This window comes from Crotalus tigris, unplaced genomic scaffold (assembly GCF_016545835.1).
Source record: "Crotalus tigris isolate CLP2741 ecotype Arizona unplaced genomic scaffold, ASM1654583v1 scf7180000024341.3516292, whole genome shotgun sequence".
Classification (NCBI taxonomy): Eukaryota; Metazoa; Chordata; class Lepidosauria; order Squamata; family Viperidae; genus Crotalus; species Crotalus tigris.
The window spans coordinates 2241101-2262980 of NW_024100511.1; the positions used below are offsets into that span (position 1 = coordinate 2241101).

At 44.4% G+C, this 21880-nt stretch overlaps 1 protein-coding gene across 7 annotated transcripts in view; it reads right to left on the reverse strand.

Annotated features, from left to right (window-relative positions):
* Positions 1-17923, reverse strand: part of LCORL (ligand dependent nuclear receptor corepressor like) — a 211449-nt gene extending 193526 nt beyond the window's left edge. For 2 of the 7 annotated variants that reach the window (XR_005554668.1, XR_005554669.1), the window contains exon 1: positions 17116-17923. Coding sequence is in view for 5 of the 7 variants with exons in the window: in XM_039326494.1 (XP_039182428.1) it covers positions 17116-17236 (121 nt within the window). In the remaining 2 variants the exon portion in view is untranslated. The remainder of the gene's footprint in view (positions 1-17115) is intronic. The other 5 variants (XM_039326494.1, XM_039326493.1, XM_039326498.1 and 2 more) reach the window with 4 other exon arrangements.
* Between the last annotated feature and the right edge of the window lie 3957 nt (positions 17924-21880).

Genomic DNA, 21880 nt, shown 5'->3' on the forward strand with positions numbered 1-21880 from the left:
CCTGTAACACCTTGGACAGGTCCCAGGATGGGTAACGATGAACCGTAGGTGGTCCTACTTTGGCCGCACCCTTGAGAAAAGCACTTACTGCTGGATGTTGAGACAGGGGAACTTGGTTGTCACAGGTGAGAACCATCGACAAGGCTGCTATCTGCCTACGTATGGTGCTGGTTGACAGACCTCCATTTAACCCTTCAAGCAAGTAATCCAATATGTCTGGCATGGTGACAGCAAGTGGCGAGAGCCGTTTCTTGTGGCACCAAGAACAGAAGATTCTCCAAGTGGCGTCATAGATCCTGTTGGTCGAGGGACGCCTCGAGGCCTGAATCACAGAGATAACCCGGGAGAAGAAAGACTGTCTGGTTAGACCCTCCCGCTCAAGTGCCAAGCGGCTAATTGGAGCCACTGTGGATCCGGATGTTGGAGGTCCCCTGACTGAGAGCTACTCGGTCCGGGGGGATCTTCCATGGTGGTGAGAGTGACAGGTCCACCAGGTCGGCAAACCACGGGTGTCTTGGCCAATATGGAGCAACTAAGATTAGTTCCGCCTGTTCCCGGAGAAGCTTGCGAATAGTCGCTTGTAGTAGCGGAAGAGGAGGGAAGGCATAAAGTACGCCCTCCGGCCATCTGCTCCGGAGGGCGTCCGTTCCCTCCGCCCCCCTTGTCGGGAACCTGGAAAAGAACCTGGGGAGCTGTGTATTGTTCGGGGAAGTGAAGAGATCCAAGATGGGCTGTTTGAACCTGTGTGATATTTCCCTGAACAGGTCTGAGTCCAGTTTTCACTCTGAGTGGTCCACTGTGGCCCTGCTCAGGGAGTCTGCCTGCTGATTTGCCTCCCCCGAGATGTTTCCGCTCTGATGGAGCTCAGAGTGGACTCTGCCCAAAGCCCTATGGCCAGGGCTTCCTGCATGAGTGGCCAAGAATGGGTACCCCCGTGTTTGTTTATGTGAGCCTCGGCCGCAATGTTGTCTGTCAGGATTAATACGTGTTTCCCTGACACAAGGGGGGAGAATCTTTGGAGAGCCAAGTGGATGGCTCTGAGCTCCAGCCAATTTATGTTGTGAGTAAGGTCTGACCTGGACCACTGACCCTGGGCTAAGTGGCTCTGAAGATGTGCCCCCCAACCGAACAGACTGGCATCTGTGGTCAGGGTGATCCTGAGCGGTTCCTTGAAAAGGGTGCCTTTGTTCAAGGCGGACGAGGTCCACCATAGAAGGGAGGACAGGGTGTGATGGGGAACCCTGACTTTCCTGTTGGAGGCACTGATGTTGCGTCTCTGAAAGAGAAGGAGGAACCATTGGAGTTTCCTGGAGTGGAGCCTGGCCCACGGAACGATGCCCAAGCAAGAAACCATCTTCCCCAGGAGTTAGGATAGTTGTACCAGAGGTACCCTTTTTTCCCTTCGGATCTGCTGGGCCAGCTTTCGAATGCTGACCTGGCGCTCCTGGGAGAGAGATACCTTGCATAGGCTCGAATCTATAAGTGCTCCCAGGTGGAGCAGATGTCTTGTGGGTGTGGTGTGACTCTTTTTGAAGTTCACGGAAAACCCGTGATCCTGAAGAGTTTGGATTGTGATTGCCAGGTCCGACTGGCCTGATCGGAAGGATTTGGACTGTATCAATATGTCGTCCAGGTAAAACTGAACGCGTACGGGCCTCATCCTTAGATGAACCGCCAGTACAGCCAAGATCTTTGTGAAGACCCTCGGGGCAGAGAAGAGACCGAAGGGGAGGGCCCGATACTGGTAATGCATGTGCGCGTAACAGAACTGCAGGAATCTGCGGTGTTCCTGGAGGATCGGAATGTGTAGGTAAGCCTCTGTCAGGTCAATGGAGGAAAGGAAATCCCTCTTCCTGATGCTTGCCAAGATGGACTTTAGGGTCTGCATCTTGAACCTCCAACCGCCTGAAGCCTTGGGAACTACAAACAGGATGGAGTAGAACCCTTCCCCGATCTGATCCTGAGGGACCCTTTCTATGGCTTTGATTTCTAACAAGTGTGCGATGGCTGTGATAACTAGTTGTGTTTTTGATGTATTGTTTGAAACCGGGCACTGTATGAAACGATCTGGGGGAGAAGATCGAAACTCTAGGGAAAGACCCTTTCTTATGGTCTCTCTGACCCAAGCGTCTGTGGTTGTGCCCTCCCAGATGTCATAAAACAGTGCCAGCCGACCCCCGATGGGGTAGTCCTCCTTGGCGTCACTTGGACCACCTGTAGGGACGACTGCCCGAGCCCCTGAAGGGGCGCTTGGTCTGGGATTGACCCCTGGCTCCACTAATCTGGCGGTCCTGTTGCCGATCCTGTCTGAAAGAATAGGATCGTGAGCCTCTGGGCCAATCCTAGAACTGCCCTGCCCGAAAGGGCTGCCTCCAGTCCCAGGAACCACTGGGACAGAATGATGGCCTACGATAATCCTGTTGAGGTCTATCTAATTTTTTAGAGGGATGGGCCATCACCTTGTGCTTGTCCTTGCCCTCAATAATATGAGGCTCTAGGACTGGGCCGAAAAGGTGGGTGCCACTGTATTTGGATGTTGCTAGGCGCCACTTTGCCTTTAAATCAGTGCGCCATTGCTTCAACCAGAGCAGCCTACGGGACGCCACTGAGGCTGCAATACATCTGGCCGAACATCTGACCGAGTGTAAGGATGCATCCGCAATATATTCGGATACTGCCACGGCTTTCCCTAGTGATTGGTGCACTTTGACCTGATCTGGCGGAATGAGCGCCAGGAGTTCCTGCAACCACATTATCGCCGAATGTGCAAAGGATGAGGTTGACGCCCTTATGGCCCAAGCCGAAGATTGGTGAGCTCTACGAAAGGAGAACTCGAACTTTTTATCCTCTGCCTTCAAGAATTCTGCCATGTCCCCAGGAACGGCGGTATTGGAGAATAGAGATGTCAGTGGAGCGTCCAGAGACGGAACCTCTAGAAGAGAAGCAAAGGAAGAAGAGACATTGTAAAGTTTCTTGTCCAAACTGCTCGGGGAAGGAGTGGTAGCTAGGGATGCCCACTGCTTTTCCACCGTAGTCCTGAAGACTAATGGACATGGGATCTGTGGATCCTCCTTGACCTTTTCCGCAAACAGGGGGTTGGCTTCCCGGTTGGTTGAGGAAGATGGTGTCTCCTCCTGGACCGAGGTAAGTTTAGCCGTGGCAATGGCCTTTAGGAGGAGAGACCGAAAAATGGACGGATCAAAGAGACCTGAAGAGGTCACCTGCTCAGGTGAAGGGTCCTCATCCTCAGACAAGGGAGTGTCTGCTACTCCCAGTTCCATTGATCCCTCCTCCCCTAATTGCGAGGAGGTCTCCGAAACATCAGAGCTGGGTCTAGTGTCACATTCCACCTGAGGTGGGGGACTAGATGTGGGAGGGGAAAGATGTGACTGCGCCTGGATACTCCCAGTGGATGACATAAACTGCTTGAATGCGTGGTGCATGAAGGCCTGGAATTGAGTCTGGGACCACATTTCCCCTTGATCCCTGGAGCTGGCCCCAACCTCCATTGAGGCACGCCTGCTCTCAGGTGTCTGATGTGACAATGAAGGAGAGGAACAAGGAGGACCAACCTGCTCAGTTTCCCCCTGAAGAGACCAAGATCTTGGGGCATCCTGTGAGGATTCAAATTGAGGTTCTGACAAAGGAGTGTCCAGTGGGGCGGGGGAAACCATTTCAGTCCCACTGGACCTGAGTCTTTGTGCCTTGGAGAATTCTCTCTCCAATGCTAAGTGTCTCCTCGAGGCCTCTCTCTTGGCTGTTTTGGAGGTATCTTTAGAAGACAAATGCTTGGTTTTAGCTTTTTTCTTCTCCCCCCCCCACGTCCAATTCCTCTGATCTGCGCTTTGTTTGTGCAGGAGGGGGGGGACACTGGTCTGAGTTGCCTGGGGTGAGGAGCTGTCTGCCATTGCAGTCTAGGTACTCCTGGACAGTTGTACCTAGATATGGGGGGAACAATACGCAGATCAAACAGTCAGAGATGGAAAACCGATCCTCGCTCTGAACAGATAGCAATGGCAAGAACAGACAGTGTTCTAATACTGCCTGCACAGGCCTTGTGACTAAAGGTCACTGACTAAATGAAAAATAGGTGGTCAGAAAATATCTCTTCGTTCTCCTTTCCTAAGTACCTTTGACTGCTTGAATGCAGACAAGCCCCACTCCTGGGATAGCCCACACGAGTTTCATCACACCAGCTGTGGTTATAAATAAATATCTTCCCCCCTGAACGGGTCCGCTCACAGACCAAGGCACTCAGGCAATAACAATCAATAATTCACTCAGACAATAACAATGCAATGAATCAAGTAGGCCTTCAAAATGGTGTCCGCCACGTGAGCTGATCAAAATGGCGGCCGCAAGTATTTTAAGGCCTCCAGATAAGCAAACAGGGGAATTCTTGGGATCTTTTAAGGGAGGATCGCTTGCTTGCAGCAAGGAACGAAAACAGCCTAAGTATTAATTCCCCCCGGTCCCCAAGCACTTGCAGTTCATAGCGCAGCCTCTGCTGCGATCCGGATAAGGCTGTAATCAGGCAAAGGCCTCCCTCGAGGCCACGATGCAAACGAAGCGCTCCGAAGGTCTCACCGCTGAAATTCCGATCTCCGCTTTACAGCTGAAGAGCGGGATCATAAAAAGCAATTTGAGATCGCCGGAATGGAAGCCCCCAATCCATGATGCTTGCAGCCTCTTCCTTCGGAGCCCCGAAGGGCTGCAGGGGAGCAAGGACAGAGTCCTTACCGCCCCCACGCAATCTCAATCGAGTTTTAGAATTTGTATGTTTAAGCCGAATTAGTCCAATCAAGTGATCCAAGAAAATTTAAATCTAGCCAATTTTTCTGAATGAATCCAAAATCTGAATCTGATGAATCTGGCCTAGCTAAGGAGCCTTCAATAAAACGTCTTGCTGAGCTCGAGACTGGGGAAAGTCACACCCAGAAGGAGGCGTGGCAAAGTTTTTTGTCTTAGTCTGAGCAGGTGGGATTAAATAACCCAATCAGTGGATTCTACACCCATCCTGGTGAAGAAAGAGGACTTATTCTCACAACTATTGTTGACGTTTCTTTGGATTCTTGCAGTAGCAAGGAACATTCACCCTTTTCTCTAGCTCCCCATTATTTATTTTCAATAGTGAAACGGACCATGAAGCCAAGTATCCTACAAAGATAAAATTCTACATAAAATATTATGAGGATAAAAAGATTTCACAAGGAAAGAAACTAGGTGAGCAGGGGGAGCAGGGAGAAAGAAGTAACTTGAGAAACTCAAGAAAAGCTCCTGGTGCAAAATAATAGCCTTAGAAACGATGGAAGTTGAGATTGAGTCAACAGCCACACCCACAATTATCATGGAAAATCCAGGCCGTCAGGATGGCATGCCTCCCCCATCTCTGCTGGGTCTGGGCAGCTATGGCAACAATAGGGATCTGGCTTTCCCAGCTCTGGGTAGCCATCTTTTGCCTGCTGGGCCTGGCCATACTCTACACCAGGGCTTTTCAACCAGTGATACGGGTACCACCTGTAGTACATTGGCACCTGGCAAGTGGTACATGACCATCCTAGAAAAATGGTAGCAGGGGAGGGGAATGAGCAGAACCGGTGGCAGCACCGCACAAGCCTGAGAGATGGCTGCAGCTGCAGGGCTGTCAGGGCTCAGTGGAAGCACCAGAATCAGTGCCTCTTTCCAGCTGATCGGTGCTTCTTCGGGGCTGTCAGGGCTCAGTGGAAGCGCCAGGTTCAGTGCCAGGCTCCAGCTGGAGCCCTGCGCTGATCCTGGTGCTACCACTGAGCCCTGAAGAAGCACCAATCAGCTGGAATGTTGCAGCATCCAGGGTTTTGTGATTTACATTCAGATGCTTGGCAACTGATTCATATTTATGACGGTCACAGTGTTTCAGGGTCATGTGAAGTGACCAAAATCTGCTGCAATCACCCAGCAGATGGGGGAATAAAAACCAAACACCCCCCACCCCACCCCATCTGCCAATCCTCAACAGAAATGCTCATAACAATGAAAACCTCGGACAGGAGGAGGAGGGCTGCCAGGTGGGCAGGCAGGTGTCTTGCTCGGCTGTGGGTTGGGGGCTACATTTTTCAGTGACATTGTAACTTCAAACAGTCACTAAGCAAACTGTTGTAAGTCGTGGACCACTTGTACTTCATTACTTTTTTCCTTTTTTGGGGGGGGGTCATCACATTTTTAACACCTTGCTAGGCAACTGGTGGTACTCGGATATTGCCATATCCTAAAAGTGGTACAATGGGTGAAAAGGTTGAAAAGCCCTGCTCTACACCTCTCCTTGGGCTTCCTAGCCGGTCACTTTGCTTCTTTTGTGCTGGGCTGATCTGCCTCTCCCAGGCCTAATAGACCTGTGCAAGCTGCTGGTGACTTCAGTTGCAGTGGCTACCTGCAGCATGGCCAAGGTGCAGCAGGTGCATGAGAAGAACATGCTCCACACATGGGCCAAGGGCAAGAAGCACAAGGGGACCGAGGAAATGACCAGTGTTGACCTGCTCTCCAACTGCAAGCAAAAATATACGGGACGGATTAGGCACATCTGGTGGTCCACATCACATGCCTCCCCCACCCTGACTCCATCTACTGCTGGTGCCACCGCTGTGCCTGCTGCTTGGAGGGCTGACCCAGTGATAGCAGTGGGCTGCAGAGCCCTAGAGTGTATTGGCCGAGGCACTGGCAGGCTGTGGCTGCTGATGGAATCTGTCGGCCCTCGCGCTCACATTGCCCTCTGTGCGTGGGACTGATGGTGTCCAGCAGCAGCCACCCCCTGCCTCATTCTGTGGCAGCGGCACTCCAACTCTGGCCTGCCTCACCCCACGGGACGAGCCTCCTGCCCACTGCCCCACCCACCAAAGACACCTGGAACCCTGCCTGGCCCCCACAGGCAGCCCCCCAACATGAGCGATGTCAAGGTAGCCATATCCATCCCGGCCATGCCCACCCAGTTGGCCATGCGCCCCAACCCTCAGGGCAACCACAATACTGATACAGCCCTCAACGAAATCAAGTTTGACACCTCTATCTTAGATCAAGGATGATTAATTGGGAAGAAAAGACCCTCAACCTTGAAATGGTAAATTTCAAGTAAATTCCAGATTTGCTACAATGAGAAAACTACCAAAGAATGATAGATCATGTTTTGGATTGCTGCTTTAAATCTAAACTAAGACTAGAAAACATGGATATAATTGTTTTGAAGGAAATCCCTGTTAGAATTTTGAGAAAAAGGAAAGCATATTCCTTCCTTACTGATATCCTGAAGAAGAGAAAAATTCTCTTCCGCTGGAACAAACTTGAAGGAGTGATATTCAATTATCAAGACCAAGGATTCAGACTGAACTCTATAGAAAAAGCTAAGGACTTCTTGATCAAATATAAACTAATTCTGGAACAAGCTAAAGAAATGGATACTGAAAAGCAAATAGAAGTAAATCAATCTCAAAAAGTTAATACTGAGATGTCTATACAGGAACTTACTATTTTATCCAAAGATTGAGTTTATAATATAGAAGATTAATGGGGGAAAAACCACATATGAGATTAAAAAAAATTCATTACCTATGGAAACTTAAATGTTAATATAACCTGTTTTCAAGAAACAGTTATTAAGGAACAAGATAAGCAGTATTTTTTCCTTTGCCATATAAACTTAGAAATATCCATCTGCCATTGTTCAAATGGAGTATCAGTTGCAAGTATTGGTAACATCTGAAACAAAAAAAGCATCTTTGGTAAAACATTCATCTTAATTACAGAAATTCTACCTAATAATGATAAATGCAGTTTATCCCATCTTAGTAAATTCTTTTTTTTAAAGATATTTTATTGAAAAAAATTAGAACTTTGATGCTATATATGTTGACAGCAGCAAGATTTCTTTAAGCACAAAAATGGAAGGACACTTTTGTTTCCCACAATGGATGAATGGCTGCAAAAGTTGATGGGAGTTAGCAGAGATGGCTAAACTGACTGCCTTGATTAAAGAAAAAAAACACAATTACTTTTGTTTTTACTTGGAGACTGCTTCTGGACTTTGTGTTTGAGGTGGAAAAAAATGAAAATTGGATTCTGGGTTTTACCGATTAGATAGGTTTGTTGTTATAGAAATGGCTAGTTTATACTATTATGTAAAAGTAAAAAGTTGAGGTTTGATGTTATCTTATTCTACTGCATCAAAAGGAGTTGGAAGTCAATGTCCTTTCTTTCTTTTTTCCCTTTTTCCTACATTTTTCCTTTCCTTTCCCCCCCATCTTTCCTATTATTTTCTTTTGTATTTTTATGTTTTATATAATAAATTAATAAAAAGTACTTTTCTAAAAAAAGGATAACAGTAATAGCCATACCACATGGGTAAATATACTTAGACATAAGACAGTACTATGGGAATTAAGAGTTCAGCAGAGTGATGAAGGGAAAAAGGGAAGGATGGAAAAACTGTCTATTTCTAGTTGTTTTGGCATGCAATACCCTGTAGCAGTGTCCAGAAGGGAGGAGTTGAAGCAGTTTATGGCCAGGATGTGAAGGGTGTGTAGATATTTTCTCAGCCCTCTTTCTGACCCATGCAGTATACGAGCCCTCAATGGAAGACAGGATGATTGCAAATCTTTTTTCTGCAGTCCTAATTATCTGTTGAAGTCTGTACCTGCCCTGTTTGGTTGCTGTACCAAACCAGACAGTTATAGAAGTACAAACGACAGACTCAATAATTCCTCTGTAGAACTGTATCAACAGTTCTGGGGCAGTCTGAATTTTCTGAGTTGATGCAGGAAGAAAATTCTTTGTTGTGCCTTTTTAATGATGGTTCTAATGTTTGATGTCAATTTCAAATCCTGGGAGATTATAAAATCCAAAAATTTGAAAGACTCTACTGTTGATACCATGTTGTCTAACATAGTAAGAGATGGTAGAATAAGAGGACTCCTCCTAAAATCCACTTTCATCTCTTCAGTTTTTAAGTGTTCAGCTCTGGATTGTTCTGGCTGTACCAGAGAGCCAAGTGTTCAACCTCCTGTCTATATGCAGACTTATCACCACCTTGAATGAGACCAGTGACTGTTGTATCATCTGCAAACTTCAGTATTTTAATAGAGGGCTTCTTTGATATGCAGTCACTGGCATAGGGAGAAGAGTCATGGAGAGAGCACAGCCCGGAGGGGGGCACCTGTGATAATTGAACGGGTTTTCTAAGTGATTTTACCTAACTTCACCTGCTGCGTTCTGTTAGAAAGCTTATAATCCACCTACAAGTATGGTCAGGCAATTAGCTGAATCAATTTAGACAGAAAAAAATTCTGAAATGATGGTATTGAATGCCAAGTTGACGTCTACAAAAAGGACCTGGGCATAGCTCCCTATGGATTCAAAATGTTGCAACATGTAGTGCAGTGCCATATTAACAGTATCATCTGCCAATCCATTTGCACAATAGGCAAACTGCAAGGGGTCTAGCAGTGCATCCATGATGATTTTCAGGTAGGCCAACACTTAACCTTTCAAAGGTTTTCATAATTACAGATGTCAGAGCAATTGGTCTGTAGTCATTCAGCATTTTGATGGAAGGTTTCTTGGGCACCGGGATGACAGTAGAGCATTTGAAGCAAGAAGAAACATAACACATCTCCAGTGATTGGTTAAAGATGCGGATGAAGATGGGGTCCAGCTGATCAGTACAGGCTTTCAAGGAAGAAGTTATTCTAGGCTTGATGCTTTTCTGATCTTTTGTCTATGAAATAGACCTTACACATCTTTTTGTAGGATCACCAGAAGTGGGGAACCCAGAGGGATGGAGCTAAGATATAGGAGATTTGGCTATTGTTAGTATATCTGAGATGGTGAGGGTAGCAATAGTTGAGAGTGATCTTCTCTTCAGACATACAATAGATCACATTCAGGTCATCAGCCAGCTGACAATTCTCTTCAGTAAGGGAGGGAGTGTTGTGATTCCTCGCCAGCCAGTGGATCCAGCAGCTGAGTCTGAGGAATCAGAGGAGGGGCCTAGAGTGACATTAGAGTCAGAGGAAGGCTCTGAGGAGCTCCAAGACTTACAGGTGGATGAGGAGCCTGGCCCCTCTACTCGCGCTCAGACTGAGACACAGCTGTGCTGGGAGCCTGAGTTGGACAGTGATGAAGGACAGTTGGGACAAATCCAGGATGCATGAAAGCGCAGGCAAGAGAAGCGAGTAGGATAGAGGAATGCAATGGGGCAGCTCCAAAGGCAAAGGAGAAGGCATTAGAAAGCCATGCCTTGGCTGAATTATAAAAGGGAAGGTGTGGGAGGTGCTTGTTGCCAAAGGCAACCGTTCGTGTTGAGGATCAAATTTCTGTGTGTTTGTTTGCCTTGGACATTGACACAGGTCTGTGAGAATAAAAGGGGTTGTTTTTTTCTTGCGGTTCCTGCCTGTTTGTTGGAAGAGGGGGTTTTCTTTGTGAGCATAACAAGGACTCACATAGGCTGGGACAGAACAGTGAGGTCAGCTGTAGCCAATGATATTCTTCAGGTTTTTCCCCATGTTTATTGGTTCATTTGCTGAGAACTGGTTCCTCAGACTGTCTTGAGTAGCTTCTCTTTACTGCCTTGATCTCCCTTGTTAACACATTCCTGGCCTCATTGTACAACATTCTATCTCCATTCTGTAGGCTTACTCTTTGGCATGACGTAGCTGCCTGAGCTTAGCTGTGAACCAATACAGTATTATTACTGTATACGTGCAAGCTTTTGGTCGGCACACACGTCTTCACAAAAAATAATGTATGATGTCATAGTATCAGTGAGTTCGTCCAGGTTTGCTGAGGCAGCTTCAAAAACACTTCAGGAGTAAGATCGAGGCAAGTCTTTACATTTTAACGTGTTTGGTACCATGTTTAACATAACACCATAGTTAAGCAGTCCGTCATTTTGTCTGCCTCTCTCTATCCCAGCACTTAGGGGAAAAGGTCAAGGGCCTTCTGAAAGGTTAGAAGTGTAGAAGCCTGTCAAACTTCAAGGGGAAGGTGGTTTCATTTTAGGAAACAAATCATATGATCACTGAAAAAATGCCATCTCCATTCTGCAGTGTTTATCAAATAGAGTATCTGCTCAGGAATTCCAATATATAGCTTAAGGCAGGGGTCCACAACCCCAGGGCCACAGCCTACTATCGTGTCTTGAGCTGTTTGGAACTGGGCGATGGAAGTGGCGGGCCAGCGTGCACATGCGCATACCTACTTACATGAGCAGCAGGTGAGCATATGCCCGCGCACTCCATTTCTGTGAGCAGTGGGGCAACTGCATGCATGTACGCTCCATTTTGCCTGCCGCCTATTCAATGGAGCTGCTGAATGTGCTTGCCTACCACTCATGTGGAACCATTCCCCCTCTCCTCCCCGTCCATCCTCAAAGCCAACAACTCTGGCTTAAGATATCCTTCCCTGACAGAATTAATAAAAGTGTTGAATTCTTAACTTCTCTTTAATTAAACACAACTTAGTATCAAACAGTGTATGTGTGCATGCACATACACACAAATATGTCTCCACCCATCCAATCATTTAAAAAGTGAATCCATTTCCACTGATTTTTACTTTTTCTACATATTTGATTTCATTTCAGCAATATTGCAATATAAAGAGAATATAAGAGATATCATTCATCGTTTACATTTTGTAAACCATTGTATAATTTAAATACAAGTTTTCCTTCCTTAACTATCTTTTGTTTAGCAACTGTTTGAAGTTACAGTGACAACGAACAGATGGTAGTTATGCCTGGTCCATGAAATTATGCCCATTGCAGCATCCCCACAATCACGCAATCAAAATTTTCATGCTTTGGCAGTTATGATTTCAGGGGCACTTCAATTGCTCCCCATCTATCTCCTCTCTCATCTCTGCCCTTTTGACCACTTTGCCACTCTGTGATCCACTGGCCCTGTCCTCAACTGGTCTTCACCATCTTCTTCTTGCTGCTGACAAAATACAAATAGCTTGGGCCTTCCTGTGCAGCTGCTGGGCCAGGCCTTTCTCTGAAGGCCATGGGCATCCTTGTCCAAATCGCCATGAAGGGCCAAGCCAGATGCATATCAGTATCAAGATGAAGATAGAGAAGGCTAACTGGGTCAGTGGAGCACAGAGCAGCAAAGGCAATGGGGAAAAAAGTACAAGATGACCAAAAGGATAAAGATGGGGGATGAAGACATGTGGGGGGAGTTGAAGAGGTTGTCTCTTACCTTATGGTGGCTTGGAGCTGGATGTGACCAAAGTAGGAATGAATTAGATCAGGGTGGACCCTTGCCTAACTACCATTTATAACTATGGCAACTCAGACTGACAGGATTGCTATTGCTAAGTGATGTGTCATGTGGTACTTGCACTTTATCAACACAGTGATGAAATTCCAGTCCCAATTACCATCATAACCTGAGGACTACCTATAAATATAAATGCAAATTCTGCATTTGGAAAAGGAAGAACATAGCTACATTTTTACTACCGCTAATACTAGAAATTAGAATCACATGCACATATCAGGTATAGATGATTTCAACATTATTAGAGAGGATCTGGGAGGAACCTATCTAATTCAAACCTCAGACATTTATTTGCTCTTTAGATATGTGGTATCACTAGGCCTGGATCAAAGGAGATATGATTTTTAGAAATAGGGCTATAGATACCACTAAGTCTGAGAACAGATTTTAAAAATCAATCAATCAGATTGATTTTTGGAGGACTTCTAATCCAACCCCCTGCTCAAGCAGGAGACCCTATACCATTTCAGACAAGTGACTGTCCAGTTTCTTCTTAAAAACTTCCAGTGATGAAGTATCCACAACTTCTGAAGGCAAGCTGTTCCACTGGTCAATTGTCCTCACTGTTAGGAAGTTTTTCCAGAATGCTTCTCTTCTTGATTAGTTTCCATCCATTGTTTCTTGTCCTGCCCTCTGGTGCTTTGGAAAATAAGCTGACCCCCTCTTCTTTATGGCAACCTCTCAAATACTGGAATACTGCCATCATGTCCCCCCCCCCAGTCCTTCTTTTTTCTAGACTAGCCAAGCCCAAGTCCTGCAGCCATTCTTCATATTTTTTAGTCTCCAGGCCTTTAATCATCTTAGTTGCTCTTCCATGCATTTTTTCCAAAGTCTCAACATTAGTATTAATAACAATATTGTTGCTAAACAAACAATATTGTTTAGCAACAATATTGCTAAACAAATATCAATCTCTCTGAAAAATCATCTGCAAGTAGCGAGTTCAAAGAAATGCCAACTTTCCTAGGCCAAGCAACTCCAGCAAATTCAGCCCAAAAACAGACAGCAAGATAATGAAAGAAATCTTTCAGAACCTCAGAATTTCATGATGTGTAGCTTTGCCACTATGATGCTAAAATGCATGACTCTACTATTAAAAAGCTGCATAAATCAGATTCTACATGGGAGGTATGCCAGAAGGAAACCAGAGACTAAAGTTTGCTCATTAATACCCAGGTAAAGACCAAGACTTCTGCAACAATGCTTTGGACAGAGCAGCAAAGATGGAGTATGTCTGGTGAAAACCAAATACAGCATTTCACCAAAGAGACCTGATACCAACTGTAAAGCACGATGGTAGAAATGTTAGTTTGGAGCTGTTCTGCTGCATCAGGGCAGCTCACATTCACAGAATCTACTGTAAATGTCATTGTAGCAGAGAATCTTTGAGAGCATGAAACTATGAAGATTGAAACTCAACCAAAACTGACAATGACTAAAGCAGAGTTTTCAAACTAAGAGGTGTACCTCCCTTGGGGAGGTGCAGTGTGTGTCCAGGTGAAGTGTGAAGCACCTTTTAGTTACATTGTTACAATAAATCTGTATTTCCCAAAGTTTCATTGTCTTGTTCTCATGTTTCACTTGGTGTTTGGATTTATTTATTTATTTTGGTGTTTGGATTTTTAGGGGAGATGTGTACATTAAGATTATGCTAAACGGAGGCATGATGGCAAAAACAATTTCTATAAAATGGCAACGTTTCACTATAGTTAAATGGCACTCTCTTCTAATATTTCAATTTTCCAACTCCTGAAGTTTCGTAGCCTTAAAATTTAGCAGAAAAGCATTAAGATAAGTGCAGTGTTTCAAGATTCCAAATATAGCAACAAATCATCCGTCCTCCACCTCCATTATTTATCTAATATAAGTTCAATTTAATAATAGAATCTATCTAAAAGCCAAAGTATTCAATAAACTACCGGCATACCAATTTTAAAGAAATGTAATTCTTTATTATAGCCTTAGAATTTGTTAAAGATATGCAAAAATACATAAAATAAAGATAAGGAATTGACAACCATAGTCATTATGCCCCAAGACAGACAAAAGCAAATAATGCAATAAAATAGATTTAATAAGTGTTTGGAGAACAAGTAAAATGAAATGAAACCACAGATCTCAATATTCATTTTGTTGTCTTATTCACAAACTCTTCAATCACAATTTGAAATACTTAATACAAAATACTATGGGATACATAAACTGCAGCTTTATAAACCAACAGAAATCCAGGTTTCCAGACTAAAGAGGAAAAGGAGTTAGATGAGAAATGAAATTTGGAGCAATAAACCACCTAGATAGGAAAGGACAAAAGGCAACAGATACTGATGCAAAGGATAAATAGAACTATGTACTTTATACATAGGAAATAAGATGAGGTATTCCAATAGAAAAAAAACTATTGGAATTCTGGTTATTGGAAATGGAGAAGGGGTTAAAAAAGTAATTAACAATTAGTGAAATTAATATAAAACATAACAGATAGGGAAAATTCATTTTACATTTAACTAACTTGCATCCTGAGAAAAAAGCGCAAACTAAAATCATATACAGTCAATAACCAATACAAAATTGTGAATGAATTTTGGAAGATTTTTATTATCAATTATAAAATAGAATGAAATGATCTAACAGGAAGAGAAACAAAAACTTAAGTGAAAGTTAATTCATTAGTTCATGAATTTCTAATTAAATGCCACTCAGAGTCCTGTCACAATAAGAGTCATTGGAATTTCAAGACAAATTAGTCTCATCATCAATTATTTGGGTAAGCTGCAAAATAGATATACGAGCTGTATATTTCTTTATGGAATTCTTTGTTCTTATTTTTACCAATATCAAGATATTATTGTTACTAAGCAAACAAGTCCATGTACAGTAATCAGCAGATGTCAAGCTTAACAAGAAGACTATGCCTTGATTTCTGATTTGTAAAAAAGAACTGCTAGCTTCTTTTGAGAAGCAAACAAGTTGCCCCCAAAGATATTTTTATCAGAAGCTATGAATCATCTACTGCAAAACCAGGGTTTATTGGTAACAGAGAGTATTAATCAACATCATTACATGGTCCAACACATAATCTAAATAAACTCTAAAATATGTTCTAAATTTTCTGTTAATTTATAATATCCCATGGAAAAGAATTTGAACTAGAAGTTTTACCCCAGATTCGTGAATATACAGTGAATTATATTTATACCAGAGCTTTTGGGCACCAGGGACCGGTTCCGTGGAGAGGTTTTTCCACGGACCGGAGGCTGCATGGTTTTATCTGCTGCCTGCATCTCACAGTTGTATCTTTGCTTATTTGTGCAGATCGTTGCTCGTATGCCGCAGCCCGGTATTGGTCCACGGACCGGGGGTTGGGGACCCCTGCACTACTGGATAGGCCAAAGCTAAAGAAATGGTTGGGATATTGGAATTTTTAGACATATATGTAACCCCACTCAGAAACTGCAAAATGTGCTGAAAAATGACCTTGTATACTTAAGTTAGCTTGAAAAAGCCCCCTAAATAAGGATTCTCAATGCTCTGCCCCATGCCTATCCTATTTTAATATCTTCCAATATTATATCATGCTAGCATGCTTATTTTTAACCACAAAAATAATTGATGTACTACCATTATTGATTCTAAAAAGCATTATTTACAGAACAGTGAGTCCATTTGTCAACATAAAGCCATTCCAGAAACCCTACATAGCTAGATATATAGAAGGAAGGCATATCTCTTAAAAACCACACAAAATTGTCTTTTCTGAAAACTGGGAGGGGCAAACAAAGTGCTGAATAATGATGCTCTCTGGAAGTAGGGTAGGCTCTAATGTGCAGCCGGGCATGATTACATTCTACAATTAAATAAGCCCAAGGATGTACGCAAGCCCTGGGGAGCGTTTGGATGAAAACACAACCCCGAGGCCATGCGCGTGGGGACATCTCCATTGTGTTGGAGGGATGGGAGAAGTCTGCAGATGGAAAGAGGGGGACAAGAGCGGACTTCCGGCTAGAGACCGAGACGGACGTTACAAATCGATGGCTTCTCCTGCCCTCCGTCCCTTGCAAACCATTCTGGCCAGTCTACTGCGGGAAAAGTTCTCTCTGGACCCGGAACTTTTCAAAGTGAGATCCCTTTTTCTCCATCTCATCCGGGGACGGCTCTCCGTCTGTAGCCGATCTCATTACCTGCTTTGGAGCCCGTGGGCTGGAAGGGAGCGTAAATGCCCACGGCTCGCCTCAGCAAGAGAACCGCTAGACCCAGACTAGGCTCTTTCTTACGCTGCCTGCCCATCATCCACCCTCGGCGGGGGCAAGACAAAAACCCTAGAGGAAGCTCCCCACCCGCTTGGAAAGACCGGAACGCGCCCGCCTTGGGGAAGACACACAGGCACACCAAGAGAGAGAGCCAGAACAGGAGCTTCTTTGGGCCGCCGCCATTCGCTTCCAGGTCGGAAAGTTTTGGCAGCGGCGAGAAGGGAGGCGCAAGAGCCCCGCCGAGGGCGGGCGGCGAGGATCGAGAACAGCTGTTGTTATGGCAACGCCGAGGAGGGGAGGGAGGGGAACTTCAAATCCCAACCGTCAACGCACGAGTGGCTTTCCTTCTTAAAGGGGCCGGCGCACTCTCGTCCGGCCGCCCAGGACAAAAGGGATGGCGCCCAAGCGAAGGCGGCCGAATCGAGTGCCGTAGACTGGATCGGCAACGGTCGCCTGCCTTCCTCGGCCGGTTGCGGATGATGACCGCAGCGGCGGCGGGGGTCAGTCCTTATGCTCAGCCCGCGTCCGCCCTCCCGCGCCGGGGTCAGCCCGGCCTTCCTTACCCACACAGTGCATGAGCCGGTGCCGCCAGGAGTCGAGCTCGCGGCGGACGCCCCGGCGCTCCGCCGTGCAGCGGGGGCTCCGGCACTGCGAGGCGCCCGGAGCTGGAGCCGCGGCGGCCATTCCGTTTGTTCCTTTTTCCAACTGCCGCTGACCTCACGCCCGCTCATTTGCATGCCGGAGCGCGCGCCCCTGCAGGCCACGCCCCGTCCGGTGCGCGCGCACTCACCCTCCGGAGGAGGGGTACACTGTTGCTGCGGCTGATGGTTTTGCGCTGGCGAGGAGAGGCTACCAGGAGCAGGATCGTCACCGAGGAGCGCCAGGTAGACCCTGGCGGAAGCTTCATTCATTGATGGGGCGCTTAACTAGGTCCGATTTTCCTCTGTCCTATAGAGACAGCCAATCCGTGATGATCTCTCCCCAGCCTGGTCTTTTCCAAGGTGAATCCCATCCCCCGTGGCACCTGAGCCAACTACCTTCCTGCCGTGGGTCATCTTCTCTTCCTTCTGCCTTTCCCAGAATATAAGCTTCTTCATGCTGATTATGTGCCGTCAGGTCGTGGCCGATTCTTAGCCAGATCGATTTTCTCCATCCCTAATCTGGCTCTTCAGGTCTCCCAAAAATGCACTCATCACCCCTGTAACTGAGTCCATCTATTTAGTCCTCTTCTTCTCTTTGCTTCCACCTTTCCCAGCAAGCTGGCTCTTTGCATTGTTCAATTATGTGCCACCAAGTCATTTGGTGCTAGTAACCTACCAACCACATAAATTTTGCCAGTGCCAATCAATCTCTAACATGGCCCTAACATGATCACTGTAACTGAATCCCTCCACCTTGCTATTTGATATCCTCTTCATTTCTTTCTCCCATCTTTCCCAGCATTATGGACTTCTCCCAAAAGTTAGGTCTTCTTGTGAATTAGATTATATGCCATCAATTTGAGGTCAACTCTTAGTGACCACATAGTTAGCTTTCCTCCAGTATGATTTGTCACTATTCTGGTTCTTCATATCTTCCAACTGTGCCATAATTGCCCCTGTATCTGAATATATCTACCCTGCTGTTGGTGGTCATCCTCTTCCCTTTTCTATCTTTCCCACCATAAGAGCCTTCCCTGGAGAACTAGCCATCAATAGCATTAGATCATGAGTTCTAGTCCCATGTTAGCCATAGAAAAACAACTGGCTGACTTTGGTCCAGTCACTCTTTCTCAGCCCATCTCACATGAGTTCTGAGGAAAATAGGAAGATGTGAATATGTTCATTGCCTTGAGTATTTGTAAAAATAATAAAACTGGAATATAAATAAATAAATTTCTTTGCAACAAATAGACAGATTTGATATTATACTCTATCCCTAATCTGGTGTTTTGGGTATTCTAATGGTGCACCCACTACTGCTATAAGTTACCGTGTTTTCCTGAAAATAAGACCCATCCAGAAAATAAGCCCTAGACTGATCTTTTACCGTTCTCCTAATATAAGCCCTACCCCAAAAATAAGCCCGGGGGTGGCCAGTCCTGAAGGCGGCGAGCATGTAGGGGTCAACGATGTCCAGCAGCACAGGTAAGTCTGAGCGCAGAGGCAGAGGCAGGGGGAGTACTGTGCGGCCACCTGGCTCACAGGAGGCTCGACCGGCAGCAGGCAGAAGCAGAATCACAGGCAAACCAAGAGACGGTGGACAGAGTGGGCAGAGCATTTGGATCACCTGCTGCCGCATGACCCTTCCGCGAGCCAGATAGCTGCGCAGCATGTCCAAATTGCCTGCCTCCGCCTGCTGTCAGTGCTACCACACAAGCCTCCCATGAGCCAGGCCACCGCGCAGCACGTCCGAATCACCTGCCTTGCCCCCCACCTCTACCTCTGCGCTCAAATTTACGTGCTCTGCACCAAGGATCCGTTGGGCTGCAGTTGCTGCCAGACACCATCGGCCCCTGCATGCTCACCATCTCTTGTGCACACGCTAGGGGGTGGGAGACCAGGCCAGGCTGATCACCCTGATACCGTGTTTCCCCCAAGATAAACCCATTTGACTCAACTGGCGAGCTACTGTAGTAGTGTAGCACTGGTGCTACAGTAATTGTATTGGTTCCCAGTAAGTTTCCAGATTCAATTCAAAATGATGTTTTTAATCTATAAATTTTAATATGGCTTAGCTGCAGAATACCTTCAAGATCTAAGCTAGAATCTTCACATTCTGTCTATGCAGGGTGTATTCTGGAAGGTGAAGGAGATGGGAGGGGGTCAGCTGCAATATTTGAAATAACTTGCCTACCAAGGTTTGTTTAGCCCCAAACCTTCTGGCCTTTCATAATGTTGGATATCCAAGCGATCTTATTCTGATGAGTGTTTGTGCAGAAGTCATCATCCTGAGGTGCCTTTGGGGAATTTGTTTATTTTTACTGGTAATGTATTATTTGTTCCAGATGTTACATTTGTATGTTGATTGTAAGAGTTCATAAAAGTTATTTTTTTTTGTAAATCTCTTGAAGTCATCAAGATTAGGTGGCATGCAATCTATTGTAATAAGTTAGTAACTAAACATAAATAAGAAATAACGTTTGTGTTTATTATTAAATCCCTAAGGCCAAGCTCCAGCATTGTATAGGGGCTCAGTCATGGCTCCAATATTAGCCAGGTTTTTAAATAGGTCAGTGGATAAAGATAAGAGGCTATTGGCATATTATTAATTGTGGCTGATTTTGTTTCATTTTTAAGCTTATTATTGTCATCCAGCCTCCAGTTGCAACATGGATGGCTATATAAACTAAATACATAAATAATGAAGTAGTGCTGTGAATTTCAGTGCAAATCATACTTTAGAGCATATGAGGATATACGTGGCATCTCCTACCGCTCTTGAAAGCAGCTGTGTCCAACAAAAAAGAATATAAGTTAAGAGCCTTTGCGGATGACTTGGTGGTTACTTTGTCGCAACCTACTTACTCTGTAGTAAAGTTATTGCAGTTGATTTATCATTATGGCTTGGTTTTGGGTTTTAAGATTAATGTTAATAAGACTAAAATCCTACCTAAAAATATGACTATTCGGGAGAAGCAGACTTTGGCTAACCTGACGGGTTTTGAAATTGTCAACAAGGTAAAATATTTGGGGGTGATGTTATCTGTTTCTAATGCAAAATTGTTTAAAAATAATTATGAAAGGCTGTGGGTTAGTGTACAGAAAGACTTGAAGAATTGGGAGAAGTTGCAATTATCTCTTATGGGAAGAATTGCAGTGATAAAAATGAATATTCTACCCAAGTTTCTTTTTTTGTTTCAAATGTTACCGATTTTGAAGAACGAGATTAACTTAAGTGAATGGCAGAAAGGAATCAATAAATTCATCTGGGCAGGGAAAAAGCCAAGGGTTAAGTTTAAAATCATGCAAGACTTCCGTGAGAGAGGTGGACTCAAGGTACCGAATTTGAAATTATACTATGATGTGGTGGTTTTAACATTAATCAGTGATTGAGTAAATTTAACAAACCTTGAGATACTCCATTTGGAGGGATGGGACTTACTTTTTGGTTGGCATGCCTATTTAATATTTAATAAAAAAGTGGATCGGGCTTTTAAATCTCATATTATAAGAATTTCTTTATTTAGGGTTTGGAGAAAATATTATAAAAGTGATTTTAAAGTACCACTATGGGCTATACCTTGGCATGCGATAGAAGGAATAAAAAGAGGTGTTAAAATGGACATGGTGTCTTATACACAGCTACTTAGATGGGATGGACAAAATTGGCAGTTAAAACTACTGGAAGAGCTAGTACATGAAAATATTACTTATTCTTGGTTTCAATATAGGCAATTAGTAGACAGATGGAAGATGGATCACAAGGTGGGTTTTCTCAGAGAAGATGAAAATCTTATTAAGCAAGTGAAGGACCAAAGACTAACTCATATTAGGAGAATTTATGGGGTTCTAGTGGAATTGGACTCAAAAACAGAATTAATTAAAGATTGTATGATTAGATGGGCGCAAAATTTTGGTGAACCATTCCTACTGGATACCTGGGAAACCATTTGGGTGAGAAATGTTAAATTTACACAAGCACAGAATTTAAGGGAGAATTTCTACAAAATGTTTTATAGATGGCACCTTGACCCACAAAAAATGTCTTTTATGTACCCTGACCTACAGCCTAAATGTTGGAGATGTGGTTGTTTGGATGCCACCTACTATCACATCTGGTGGTCGTGTAGAAATATAAAAGCTTTTGGATTAAGATATGGTGGAATATTCAGAGAATTTTTAGAAGGAGGGTAAAATTTACTCCACAATTATTTTTGTTAGGTATAGTTACTGATTGTGACACAAAGGAGGTTATATTGATGTTAAATTTGATTACAGCCGCAAGGCTGTTAGTAGGACAATATTGGAAGAAGGAATCTTTGCCTACTATGCAGGAATGGTTTCTTAAAGTGTCTTATTTGGCGGAAATGGCAAAGATTTCGGCTTTTTTAAAAGAACAATCGCAAGAGAAATTTTTTGCTGTTTGGGATAAATGGATAAAGTTTATACAATTTAAATTGGATATAAAAAATACTATTTAGCTTTTTTATAACTTTTATTTTTATATACATACATATATCTTAGTTATACTCTTTTTTTCATATAACTCTTTTATTTTTATTTTTTTTTAATTAAGCCTATATTCTGCTCTGGGAAGCTCCGGGGGGGGAGGGAGTGGGTGTTCTGGGGGGGTAGGGGAAGGGTTGTTTTGTTTTGTTTTGTTTTGTTTTTTTGTCTATGTTGTTGT